Here is a 13,845-nt window from a genome sequence, read left to right on the forward strand (position 1 = left end):
GGAACGGAAATGGCGCAACACCAAACTGGAAGTCTTCCGACTAGCTTGGAAAGACGGTACCGTGCAGTACCGAAGAGCCCTTACTGCTGCTCGATCATCCTATTTTTCCAACTTAATTGAGGAAAATAAGAACAATCCGAAATGTATTTTTGGTACTGTCGCAAAGCTAACTAAAAAGCAGCATTCCCCAAGAGAGGATGGCTTTCACTTCAGCAGTAATAAATTCATGAACTTCTTTGAGGAAAAGATCATGATTATTAGAAAGCAAATTACGGACTCCTCTTTAAATCTGCATATTCCTTCAAAGCTCAGTTGTCCTGAGTCTGCACAACTCTGCCAGGACCTAGGATCAAGAGAGACACTCAAGTGTTTTAGTACTATATCTCTTGAGAAAATTACTTTAAAAAAACGACCAGGCATCCTCGACTGACGGGATGAGGTCAATATCCTTCCAGGAAACCCGGGCCAGGTAGAAAGGCCTGCTCGCAGAAGTGTTTTAGGGAGCGTTTGACAGTGATGAGGTCAGGATAATATCTATGAGGGTGCCCATGTTTACGGATTTAGGGTTGTACCTGGTGGGTTCCTTGATAATTTGTGTGAGATTGAGGGCATAGTTTAGATTGTAGGACTGCCGGGGTGTTAAGCATATCCCAGTTTAGGTCACCTAACAGAACAAACTCTGAAAATAGATGGGGGAAATCAATTCACATATGGTGTCCAGGGAGCTGGGGGGGGTCTATAACAGGCGACAACAGTGAGAGACGTATTACTGGAGAGATTAATTTTTAAAATTAGAAGCTTGAACTGTTTGGGCATAGACCTGGAAAGTTGCAGGCTATCTCTGCAGTAGATTGCAACTCCTCTCCATTTGGCTCTCCTCTCCATGTCAGAGTTAGGGATGGAAATGTCAGGGTTTTTGGTGGTTTTCCTAAACCAGGATTCAGACACGGCTAAGACATCAGGGTTGGCGGAGTGTGCTAAAGCAGTGAGTAAAACACATTTAGGGAGGAGGCTGCTGATGTTAACATGCATGAAACCAAAGCTTTTACAGTTACAGAAGTTCCCAAATGAGAGCGTCTGGGGACACGCAGGGCCTGGGATAACCTCCACATCACCCGAGGAACAGAGGAGGAGTAGGATGAGGGGACGGCTAAAGGCTAACAGAACTGGTCGTCTACTGTGTTGGGGACAGAGAATAAAAGGAGCAGATTTCTGTGACGGGGCAGGATAGATGTATTGTTTAGTGTTGTGTCGTGGCTGATGGTATGCATCCCACTTGTTTGTTTTTCACATGCTAATATCGCCACTGGCGTTAACAGGAAGCCAGTGTAGAGAGGCTAACACTGGAGGAATAATATGATCACATCTTTTGGTTCCAGTCAAGATTCTAGCAGACGTTTTTTAGCACTTAACTGAAGTTTATTTCGTGCTTTATCCGGTTGCCTGGAAAGTAGAGCTTTGCAGTAGTCTAATAGGCACGGATGAGCTTTTCTGCATCATTTTTGAAGAAAAAGGTTCAGATTTTTACAATGTTATGAAGAAGGAAAAATTAAACATGGGACCAGCATTTTACATTTATATTTTTGTTCCGTGTATATATAATCCGGACTCTTACACTGCTCGTTCTAATATTTATATATTTCTTAATTCCATTATTTTACTTTTTAGATTTTTGTGTATTGTTCTGTATTGTTAGATATTACTGCACTGTTGGAGCTAGGAACACAAGCATTTTGCCACACCCGCAAATATGTGTATTTGACCAATACATTTAGATTTAATTTGATTAGAAATGTTCTTTTAAGAACATGTTTACAGTGTGCCAAACAAAGGATACACTAATTATTATGGTTGGACCAATCTCATCCATGATTGGACATTCATTCTTCCGTAATAAATTACTGACAGCTCTTTCCACCAATTATGTCTTCTAAGGGAAGCGGAACTGGAGAGTGTTTTTTCTCTCTACAATACACAGACAGACACAAACAGACCAAAGACAGTACTGTATGAAGATAGGCTGAAACTGCTTCTTCAATAGAAATCCCCGATCACGTGTCATGGCGACGTTCGCTCGCTAAACTCCCGGGTAGAAATACGTCATCGGGTCTTATCGTGCAGAACTACGCATGTGCAGTCCTTCAAAAATAAACGTCAGTCCCTAGATATAAAGTTACTTTTGACATAAATGTAAACATAATAGTTTGTCACCTTCACGACGTTCGGGGTAATAACATGTTCAACTACTTCATACATTAACTCGAATCCAGGTTGTGTTTTTAGATTTCGACAAAATGAACAACTACGGAAGAAGTTTTAAATTCTGTCATTGACTTCTGAAACCCCAAACGCCGACCTGGTCCGTTTGATCTGTTTCTCAGTCGTACCCGGAAGTCCCGTATTGCTGCGCCTCTGGGTTAAGGAAGGTAGAAACTGTGCGGACAGACCGTCGCTAGCTCACAGTTGATAAACGAATTTAGCTACAATGGGGTAAGTGACAAAGTATTGTTATCGTTTTGATCAACGGCGTTATTTCATTTGAATAACTTTGGCCTTATCACATTTGCTAAATCTCGGTACTCGAACACCTGTCTGTAGTCTATAAGGTTTCGCAGATAGGTGCCGGATTCCTTAGCTAGCTGTTATTAGCTAGCATTACATAGCTAATAAATGACCTAGCTAGCTAAATTAATCTACTTTTGTATTTCAAGATGATTCAATCTAAAAAAACGTTTTTTTTTGTTTTTCACGTGATGTCGCACAGTCTAAACTGATCCAATAGTTAGTTTGTTATCCAGCTGGTTGACGTCGTGATATCAACTTTTTGATATATTTTTTTTTTTAACACAATGAAGTATTTTTTTTTTAACCTAACGTAGTTATTTCTTAGTCACAAATCAATCAATCAAATGTGTTTTATAAAGCCATTTTTACATCAGCCGATGTTACGTGCTGTACAGAAACCCAGCCTAAAAACCCCAAACAGCAATGCAGAGATGTCTTAGTCCCCAGTCTTCTGCCCATCTAAACAGACAAGCAACTATTTTCACGGCTGGTTCGCCAGCTTTAACCAGATGCATGAGTTGAATTCTGCCTATGCTTGCATTTTTGTACATCAAACAGATGTGTTTACCTCAAAACATCACAAAAGCAAGAAGAAATTCCCACCGGCAGTTATCTTTATTCTTCCATCAAACATCTTGTTACACAAGGAGTCAAATAAGGAGCCTTTCCCTGGGAACTCGCTCATCATTCAGGCCTGTCTGCAGCCCTGTGGAAAGATCAAGCCTTTTATTGATGCCAGTGACTTTTCTTTTGGATGTACAATGGTAGATGAATTGAAGAAATTATTTATGCACATTGTATAACCTATTCTAGTATATAGTCAGGCTAATTCAGGGTCATATTCACAAGGCACCAAATGGAAGAAGACTGAAACAGAGGGACTGAAATAAATGTAAATGTTAGGTTTTTTTTCTGTTTCTAAACGTTTCGCTACGGTGTGCACTGATGAATTGAACCCAGGTTACTGTGAGCCTGGCCTGACCTACATATATCCTCAGTTCCAGAAAGATAGACATTTATTTAGAGATCATGATTCACAGTGACTTCTTAAAGGAGCAGTTATCAAAAGGGGAGAGAGAGAGTAAAAACACCACGTGACTTTATGCTAAAGTCTAGATCAGTGGAGGTTCGATTCTAGCTCTGGTCCAGGACAATTACTAGCAGGTTTCTGATGTTGAGCCGCCTTCAAGGCACAGCATCAGCTAGCGTCACATAAACACCCTGGACCAGAGCTAGTTCCATCATGCCTTATCAATGATGTTACCCTGGACCAGAGCTAGTTCCATCATGCCTTATCAATGATATTACCCTGGACTAGAGCTAGTTCCATCATGCCTTATCAATGATATTACCCTGGACTAGAGCTAGTTCCATCATGCCTTATCAATGATGTTACCCTGGACTAGAGCTAGTTCCATCATGCCTTATCAATGATGTTACCCTGGACCAGAGCTAGTTCCATCATGCCTTATCAATGATGTTACCCTGGACTAGAGCTAGTTCCATCATGCCTTATCAATGATGTTACCCTGGACTAGAGCTAGTTCCATCATGCCTTATCAATGATGTTACCCTGGACTAGAGCTAGTTCCATCATGCCTTATCAATGATGTTACCCTGGACTAGAGCTAGTTCCATCATGCCTTATCAATGATGTTACCCTGGACTAGAGCTAGTTCCATCATGCCTTATCAATGATGTTACCCTGGACTAGAGCTAGTTCCATCATGCCTTATCAATGATGTTACCCTGGACCAGAGCTAGTTCCATCATGCCTTATCAATGATGTTACCCTGGACTAGAGCTAGTTCCATCATGCCTTATCAATGATGTTACCCTGGACTAGAGCTAGTTCCATCATGCCTTATCAATGATATTACCCTGGACTAGAGCTAGTTCCATCATGCCTTATCAATGATATTACCCTGGACTAGAGCTAGTTCCATCATGCCTTATCAATGATGAGCTAGTTCCATCATGCATTATTAATGATATTACCCTGGACTAGAGCTAGTTCCATCATGTGTCATTTATGTTTACAGTATACTGTCTTCTAGTTTGCCATCTAGGTGTTGCTGACCTCTTATGGAAGTGGACCTCCTCCCTCCAGAAGCGCCATGCGAGGGTATCACTCCAAGCTGGACTCATCCTCCTCTGCTGGGGGTACGGGCGGCTCCATGCCCCTGAGCCTGGCCGTGGAGACTGAGAAAGCCCAGGCATTGCTCCAGACCTTCTCCTCTGCCTCCCTACTGGCCAGCACTGCGCTGGGGGCCTTCTGTGTGCTGGCTGACCACGTCATGCAGCTGACCCTACTCCAACAGCACCTGTGGCTGCGGGCAGTGCTGGACAACACCGTCCATTGTCTGATAGGCCTCTGGTCCTGGGCTATCGTCATTGGCCTCAAGAAGAAGAGTGACTTCTATGAAGTTATCTTAGCAGGGATACTGGCCTCTGTTATAGACCTGGATCACTTCTATATGGCTGGCTCTCTGTCGCTCAAAGTAAGAAAGATTTCTGTAACGTTCTCCCTTTTGGTTTTCAGATTAGTGTGCTACATTTTCACAGACAAAAGATTAGGACTAATAAACTCAATGAAGATCTCCATTGGAACAACCTTAGTTCAGTACTAGGCCTAATCTGTGTCTGGGAATCTGGCCCACAGTGTTCATGAAGAAACATAAACAATAACCTATGTTTTCTGCCTGTTTCCTCCTCCAGGCAGCCACCAGCCTGCCCCACCGCCCCCCCCTCCACTGCTCCTCTCTAATCCCGGTCCTCTGCTTCTCTCTGAGGCTGGTGCTGTGGCTGGGCAGGCTAAAGGACTCGTGGTGCTCTCTACCCTGGCTGCTGTTTATCTCCCTGGCCTCACACCACATCCGAGACGGGGTCCGCCATGGCCTGTGGGTGTGTCCGTTCGGCAACACGGCCCCCATCTCCTATTGGCTGTATGTGAGCATCACAGCCACCCTGCCACACCTGTGCTCTGTGCTCATGTACCTGACAGGAACTCGAGACGTGATCTCCACCAAGCACGGCATCGCCATTGACATCTGATGGAAGGAAGGGCCAACACTACGCCTCCCTAATAGCACCCTATTCCCTATATAGTGTACTACTATTGACCAGAACCCTATTCCCTATATAGTGCACTACTATTGACCAGAACCCTATTCCCTATATAGTGCACTACTATTGACCAGAACCCTATTCCCTATATAATGCACTAGTTATTATTGACCAGAACCCTATTCCCTCATAGTGCACTACTACAGACCAGAGCCCTATTCCCCATATAGTGAATAGGTCTCTGGTCAATAGTAGTGTTCCATCACTATATATAGGGAATAGGGTTCTATGGATCTGGTCTAAAGTTCCATCACTATATGATGAACTAGGGTTCTATAGGGATCTGGTCTAAAGTAGTGCACTATATAGGGAATAGGGCTCTGGTCTAAAGTAGTGCACTATATAGGGAATAGGGTTCTATAGGGATCTGGTCTAAAGTAGTGCACTATATAGGGCTCTGGTCTAAAGTAGTGCACTATATAGGGAATAGGGCTCTGGTCTAAAGTAGTGCACTATATAGGGAATAGGGCTCTGGTCTAAAGTAGTGCACTATATAGGGAATAGGGTTCCATAGGGCTCTGGTCTAATGTAGTGCACTATATAGGGAATAGGGCTCTGGTCTATAGTAGTGCACTATATAGGGAATAGGGCTCTGGTCTAAAGTAGTGCCCTATATAGGGAATAGGGCTCTGGTCAATAGAAGTGCACTATGAAGGGAATAAGGTGCCATTTGGTACACCGGTAAACCCCACAATGCCTCAGCCTCCTGACTCGTCTATTTTCTTCACACCACGGGAGTGATCACGTCTTCTTCCTCCTCCACCTCCCCACTAAACTGCCTCCTCCCTCCCTCCCTCCACCACCTTCCCACTAAACTGCCTCCTCCACCTCCCTCCACCACCTCCCCACTAAACTGCCCCCTCCCTCCCTCCACCACCTCCCCACTAAACTGCCTCCACCACCTCCCCACTAAACAGCCTCCTCCCTCCACCACCTCCCCACTAAACTGCCTCCTCCCTCCCTCCCTCCACCACCTTCCCACTAAACTGCCTCCTCCACCTCCCTCCACCACCTCCCCACTAAACTGCCTCCCTCCCTCCCTCCAGTCCGTCACTCTCAGGCTGTGTCCTGTGTGACTGTCAGTGCAGTAGTGTGTGGAAGTGCTTGGTGTTGAGCTGTGAGGTATTTTATAGCCTTGTAATTACCAGACTGATTACTGCTGTGCTGTCAGTGTAGCTAAGCAGAATGTAAGGAGGGATGGTTGTACGAGGGTATTTTACTGATGGGGTCAAAGGGAAAGGCGACATTATAATTCTCTACTCTTCTTCTGAAGTGTCCACTTGGATGGAATGGACTGGAAGGTCCTAGGGAGCAGAGCAGTACATTATGAAGCTGAAGGTCCTAGGGAACAGAGCAGTACATTATGAAGCTGAAGGTCCCAGGGAACAGAGCAGTACATTATGAAGCTGAAGGTCCCAGGGAACAGAGCAGTACATTATGAAGCTGAAGGTCCCAGGGAACAGAGCAGTACATTATGAAGCTGAAGGTCCCAGGGAACAGAGCAGTACATTGTGAAGCTGAAGGTCCTAGGGAACAGAGCAGTACATTATGAAGCTGAAGGTCCTAGAGAGCAGAGCAGTACATTATGAAGCTGAAGGTCCTAGGGGGAGCAGAGCAGTACATTATGAAGCTGAAGGTCCCAGGGAACAGAGCAGTACATTATGAAGCTGAAGGTTCGAGGCAACAGAGCAGTACATTATGAAGCAGAGCAGTACATTATGAAGCTGAAGGTCCTAGTAGGAGCAGAGCAGTACATTATGAAGCTGAAGGTCCTAGGGAGCAGAGCAGTACATTATGAAGCTGAAGGTCCTAGGGAGCAGAGCAGTACATTATGAAGCTGAAGGTCCTAGGGAACAGAGCAGTACATTATGAAGCTGAAGGTCCTAGGGAACAGACCAGTAGGGAAATTATGAAGCTGAAGGTCTAGGGAACAGAGCAGTACATTATGAAGCTGAAGGTCCCAGGGAACAGAGCAGTACATTATGAAGCTGAAGGTTCGAGGAAACAGAGCAGTACATTATGAAGCTGAAGGTCCCAGGGAGCAGAGCAGTACATTATGAAGCTGAAGGTTCGAGGCAACAGAGCAGTACATTATGAAGCTGAAGGTCCCAGGGAACAGAGCAGTACATTATGAAGCTGAAGGTTCGAGGCAACAGAGCAGTACATTATGAAGCTGAAGGTCCTAGGGAACAGAGCAGTACATTATGAAGCTGAAGGTCCCACGCAACAGAGCAGTACATTATGAAGCTGAAGGTGCCCTAGGGAACAGACCAGTACATTATGAAGCTGAAGGTCCTAGGGAACAGACCAGTACATTATGAAGCTGAAGGTCCTAGGGAACAGAGCAGTACATTATGAAGCTGAAGGTCCTAGGGAACAGACTAGTACATTATGAAGCTGAAGGTTCCACCACCTCCCCACTAAACCTCCTAGGGAACAGAGCAGTACACTATGAAGCTGAAGGTCCCACAGAACAGATCAGTACATTATGAAGCTGAAGGTCCTAGGGAACATAGCAGTACATTATGAAGCTGAAGGTCCTAGGGAACAGAGCAGTACATTATGAAGCTGAAGGTCCTAGGGAACTGAGCAGTACATTATGAAGCTGAAGGTCACTAGGGAACAGAGCAGTACATTATGAAGCTGAAGGTCCTAGGGAACAGAGCAGTACATTATGAAGCTGAAGGTCCTAGGGAGCAGAGCAGTACATTATGAAGCTGAAGGTCCTAGGGAACAGAGCAGTACATTATGAAGCTGAAGGTCCTAGGGAACAGAGCAGTACATTATGAAGCTGAAGGTCCCAGGGAACAGAGCAGTACATTATGAAGCTGAAGGTCCACAGAACAGATCAGTACATTATGAAGCTGAAGGTCCTAGGGAACATAGCAGTACATTATGAAGCTGAAGGTCCTAGGGAACAGAGCAGTACATTATGAAGCTGAAGGTCCTAGGGAGCAGAGCAGTACATTATGAAGCTGAAGGTCCCAGGGAACAGAGCAGTACATTATGAAGCTGAAGGTCCCAGGGAACAGAGCAGTACATTATGAAGCTGAAGGTCCTAGGGAACAGACCAGTACATTATGAAGCTGAAGGTCCTAGGGAACAGACCAGTACATTATGAAGCTGAAGGTCCTAGGGAACAGAGCAGTACATTATGAAGCTGAAGGTCCTAGGGAACAGACCAGTACATTATGAAGCTGAAGGTCCTAGGGAACAGAGCAGTACATTATGAAGCTGAAGGTCCTAGGGAACAGAGCAGTACATTATGAAGCTGAAGGTCCTAGGGAACAGAGCAGTACATTATGAAGCTGAAGGTCCCACAGAACAGATCAGTACATTATGAAGCTGAAGGTCCCAGGGAACATAGCAGTACATTATGAAGCTGAAGGTCCTATGGGAACAGAGCAGTACATTATGAAGCTGAAGGTCCTAGGAACAGAGCAGTACATTATGAAGCTGAAGGTCCTAGGGAACAGAGCAGTACATTATGAAGCTGAAGGTCCTAGGGAACAGAGCAGTACATTATGAAGCTGAAGGTCCTAGGGAACAGAGCAGTACATTATGAAGCTGAAGGTCCTAGGGAACAGAGCAGTACATTATGAAGCTGAAGGTCCTAGGGAACAGAGCAGTACATTATGAAGCTGAAGGTCCCAGGGAACAGAGCAGTACATTATGAAGCTGAAGGTCCCAGGGAACAGAGCAGTACACTATGAAGCTGAAGGTCCTTGGGAACAGAGCAGTACATTATGAAGCTGAAGGTCCTCAGGAACAGAGCAGTACATTATGAAGCTGAAGGTCCTCGGGAACAGAGCAGTACATTATGAAGCTGAAGGTCCTAGGGAACAGAGCAGTACATTATGAAGCTGAAGGTCCTCGGGAACAGAGCAGTACATTATGAAGCTGAAGGTCCTCGGGAACAGAGCAGTACATTATGAAGCTGAAGGTCCCAGGGAACAGAGCAGTACATTATGAAGCTGAAGGTCCCAGGGAACAGAGCAGTACATTATGAAGCTGAAGGTCCCAGGGAACAGAGCAGTACATTATGAAGCTGAAGGTCCTAGGGAACAGAGCAGTACATTATGAAGCTGAAGGTCCTAGGGAACAGAGCAGTACATTATGAAGCTGAAGGTCCCAGGGAACAGAGCAGTACATTATGAAGCTGAAGGTCCCAGGGAACAGAGCAGTACATTATGAAGCTGAAGGTCCTAGGGAACAGAGCAGTACATTATGAAGCTGAAGGTCCCAGGGAACAGAGCAGTACATTATGAAGCTGAAGGTCCTCGGGAACAGAGCAGTACATTATGAAGCTGAAGGTCCCAGGGAACAGAGCAGTACATTATGAAGCTGAAGGTCCCAGGGAACAGAGCAGTACATTATGAAGCTGAAGGTCCCAGGGAACAGAGCAGTACATTATGAAGCTGAAGGTCCTCGGGAACAGAGCAGTACATTATGAAGCTGAAGGTCCCAGGGAACAGAGCAGTACATTATGAAGCTGAAGGTCCTCGGGAACAGAGCAGTACATTATGAAGCTGAAGGTCCTAGGGAACAGAGCAGTACATTATGAAGCTGAAGGTCCTCGGGAACAGAGCAGTACATTATGAAGCTGAAGGTCCTCGGGAACAGAGCAGTACATTATGAAGCTGAAGGTCCTCGGGAACAGAGCAGTACATTATGAAGCTGAAGGTCCCAGGGAACAGAGCAGTACATTATGAAGCTGAAGGTCCTCGGGAACAGATCAGTACATTATAAGTGTTTCTTATTGGTGGAGCCTCCAGTTGCTGCCTGATGTTAAGTGATGATGTAGTACTCATTAGGTGATGTCATGTTTTAACATGTGTTTTTAGGAAAGACCGAGGCTTTCTGTGTTAAGATATGTTTTTATCTATATACTCGAGGGAAGATGACATTTGGAGAAACGCTGTTTAAACATTCCTTTAATATGTTCCTACTTTGTGATCATAGTATTTGAGTTGTATTAGTCGGTGTTCTGATGAGAGGGTGAACAGCTGTGTGTATATTCACTAGGTACTGAACGGAGTAAGATAGATTTAAAACAGGCCTGGGATTTAACCTGAACTTGTCTAAAAATAAACACTTTTTTTTTTGTTGCAAAACTTGTTGCTTTGCAAAATGTTTCGCTAAATTGTGCACTATGAATATACTGTGGCTGTGTGCTGCAGTTTGACCACCTGGCCTGCAGAGGGCATCAATGAGTCAACTTATAATATAATAATAACTTATTATGTTTAACCATATGTCATGTCCATTATCATTATGCATCAAGATAATGATTGTTGCTGTCTTTATTCACAGTGTGTACTGAATGAAATGTTTCATCATTCACATGTATTTATTTCACCATTTGAATATTATTTATTGAATTAGAATTTTAAATGTTAAGTACACTACACTGACCAACAGTATGTGGACACCTGCTCGTCCAACATCTCGTTCCAAAATCATGGGCATTAATATGGAGTTGGTCCCCTCTTTGCTGCTATAACAGCCTCTTCTGGGAATTTTTCCCACTACCTGTTGGAACATTGATGTGGGGACTTGCTTCCATTCAGCCACAAGAACATTAGTGAGGTTGGACACTGATGCTGGGCGATTAGGCCTGGCTCGGAGTCGGCGTTCCAATTCATCTGAAAGGTGTTTGATGGGGTTGAGGTCAGGGCTCTGTGCAGGCCAGTCAAGTTCCTCCACACTGATATCAACAAACCATTTCTGTATGAACTTCTCTTTGTGCACAGGGTCATTGTCAACCTGGAACAGGAAATGGTCTTCCCCAAACTGTTGCCACAAAGTTGGAAGCACAGAATCATCTAGAATGTCATTGTTATGCTGTAGCGTTAGGATTTCCCTTCACTGGAACTAAGAGGCCTGAACCATGAACAACAGCCCCAGAACATTATTCCTCCTCCACCAAACTTTACAGCTGTGTTGGGGCAGGTAGCGTTCTCCTGGCATCCGCCAAACCCAGATTCGTCCGTTGGACTGCCAGATGGTGAAGCGTTTCCACTGCTCCAGAGTCGGCGAACTTTAAACCACTTCCAGCCGACGCGTGGCATTGTGCATGGTGATCTTAGGCTTGTGTGCGGCTGCTCGGCCATGGAAACCCATTTCATGAAGCTTCAGACAAACCGTTCTTAACATGACGTTGCTTCCAGAGGCAGTTTGGAACTCGGTAGTGAGTGTTGCAACCGAGGACAGACGATGCTTCAGCACTCGGCGATCCCGTTCTGTGAGCTTGCGTGGCCTACCACTTCACAGCTGAGCCGTTGTTGCTCCTAGACTTTTCCACTTCACAATAACAACACTTACAGTTGACCAGGGCAGCTCTAGCAGGGCAGAAATTTGACGAATTGACTTGTTGGAAAGGTGGCATCCTATGACTGCTCTACTGGCAATGTTTGTCTATGGAGATTGCATGGCGGTGTGCTCAATTATGAATTATTTTAATACAGTTATGAACGGGTGTGGCTGATGGAGCCAAATCCACTCATTTAAAGGGGTGTCCACATACTTTTGTATATATATATAGTGTATATCTTATTTTGATATTGGTACCTTGTGTTGTAAAGACTGGATGGATTCAAAGTTGTTCTTTTTCCAAAATAAATCTGTGCCCTGGACCACTCGGTATGCTAAGTAATGTGTCCGTGTGGACTTTGAAGCGGTTTATGGGTGTGAGTGGGTGTTGCACGAGATACACTGGAATAATACATGTTGGTAGGAATCAGTCTGCCGCTCGGAGCAAGGCCTCGGAGGAGCTTCCAGGATACAACAGGAGTCTGCCTCCTCATAACAACATGCCCAATCAATATGAATGCATCTGATTATTATAATATTTTCATCACAAAAGGCAGGAATTCTGTCTACCAGTGACAGGATGTTGATTTAAAAGTTGAATAGGTATTTTTACAAGTAGATGTTTTGAACCTTTATGTTGTAACTGCTTCTGTGTATCAGTCTATCTCTTCTGAGATGGAGAGAGGACACTGTCCTTCCTGGTAGTAGTAGTAACAGAACCCGATTACTACCACTGACACACACAGATTCTTCTGAGATGGAGAGAGGACACTGTCCTTCCTGGTAGTAGTAGTAACAGAACCCGATTACTACCACTGACACACACAGATTCTTCTGAGATGGATTTAACTGCAGTCACTGTCCTTCCTGGCTAGTAGTAACAGAACCCGATTACTACCACTGACACACACAGATTCTTCTGAGATGGAGAGAGGACACTGTCCTTCCTGGTAGTAGTAGTAACAGAACCCGATTACTACCACTGACACACACAGATTCTTCTGAGATGGCCTTCTCTATTTAACTGCAGTCACTGACCCTCCTTAAGGCTAAGTGGCCTGCTTACAGGAAACAAGCTGCCCCGGTCAGACAGGAAGGACAGTGTCCTCTGTCCAGGACAGGGACTGGTGCCAAGACAGCCAGAGGCAGAGTGGAACGACCTCGCATAGACAGAAGTGTTGTGGGACTTTGTTAGGGAGAGGAGGGTTATGGGATTCTTTCAGGGAGAGGAGGGTTATGGGATTCTTTCAGGGAGAGGAGGGTTATGGGATTCTTTCAGGGAGAGGAGGGTTATGGGATTCTTTCAGGGAGAGGAGGGTTATGGGATTCTTTCAGGGAGAGGGGGTTATGGGATTCTTTCAGGGAGAGGAGGGTTATGGGATTCTTTCAGGGAGAGGAGGGTTATGGGATTCTTTCAGGGAGAGGAGGGTTATGGGATTCTTTCAGGGAGAGGAGGGTTATGGGATTCTTTCAGGGAGAGGAGGGTTATGGGATTCTTTCAGGGAGAGAGGGGGTTATGGGGATTCTTTCAGGGAGAGGAGGGTTATGGGATTCTTCAGGGAGAGGAGGGTTATGGGACTCTTTCAGGGAGAGGGGGTTATGGGATTCTTTCAGGGAGAGGAGGGTTATGGGATTCTTTCAGGGAGAGGAGGGTTATGGGATTCTTTCAGGGAGAAGAGGGTTATGGGACTGTCAGGGAGAAGAGGGTTATGGGACTGTCAGGGAGAGGAGGGTTATGGCTCACAGTCGGCATTCCAATTTATCCCAAAAGTGTTCAATGGGGTTGAGGTCAGGGCTATGTGCAGGTCAGTCAAGTTCTTCCACACAAATCTCGACAAACCA

General features: G+C 45.1%; 1 protein-coding gene and 1 long non-coding RNA gene across 51 annotated transcripts; both read left to right on the top strand.

Annotated features, from left to right (window-relative positions):
* The first annotated feature begins 2,168 nt into the window (after positions 1 to 2,168).
* tmem267 (transmembrane protein 267) lies at positions 2,169 to 5,785 on the top strand. The gene is made up of 3 exons (XM_035766795.2): positions 2,169 to 2,490; positions 4,623 to 5,066; positions 5,284 to 5,785. Exons 2-3 carry the CDS (start codon positions 4,683 to 4,685, stop codon positions 5,617 to 5,619), a joined length of 720 nt encoding a protein of 239 aa, XP_035622688.1. The 5' UTR covers positions 2,169 to 2,490; positions 4,623 to 4,682; the 3' UTR covers positions 5,620 to 5,785.
* An 829-nt stretch (positions 5,786 to 6,614) lies between these two features.
* LOC118379785 (uncharacterized) lies at positions 6,615 to 12,326 on the top strand. Of its 50 annotated transcripts, none has more exons than XR_008131006.1 (13): positions 6,615 to 7,251; positions 7,461 to 7,571; positions 7,649 to 7,685; positions 7,760 to 7,833; positions 7,984 to 8,057; positions 8,155 to 8,302; positions 8,341 to 8,525; positions 8,599 to 9,005; positions 9,154 to 9,745; positions 9,783 to 9,893; positions 9,931 to 10,115; positions 10,153 to 10,226; positions 10,264 to 12,326. It is a non-coding gene; the product is annotated as an uncharacterized LOC118379785 (long non-coding RNA). The 50 variants fall into 50 exon arrangements; XR_008130998.1 differs by having other exon boundaries at positions 9,931 to 10,004; positions 10,042 to 10,152; positions 10,190 to 12,326; XR_008131002.1 differs by having other exon boundaries at positions 9,931 to 10,004; positions 10,079 to 10,152; positions 10,190 to 12,326.
* Positions 12,327 to 13,845: the final 1,519 nt, after the last annotated feature.

The sequence above is a fragment of the Oncorhynchus keta genome, unplaced genomic scaffold (genome assembly GCF_023373465.1).
Source record: "Oncorhynchus keta strain PuntledgeMale-10-30-2019 unplaced genomic scaffold, Oket_V2 Un_scaffold_2376_pilon_pilon, whole genome shotgun sequence".
NCBI classification, from domain to species: Eukaryota; Metazoa; Chordata; class Actinopteri; order Salmoniformes; family Salmonidae; genus Oncorhynchus; species Oncorhynchus keta.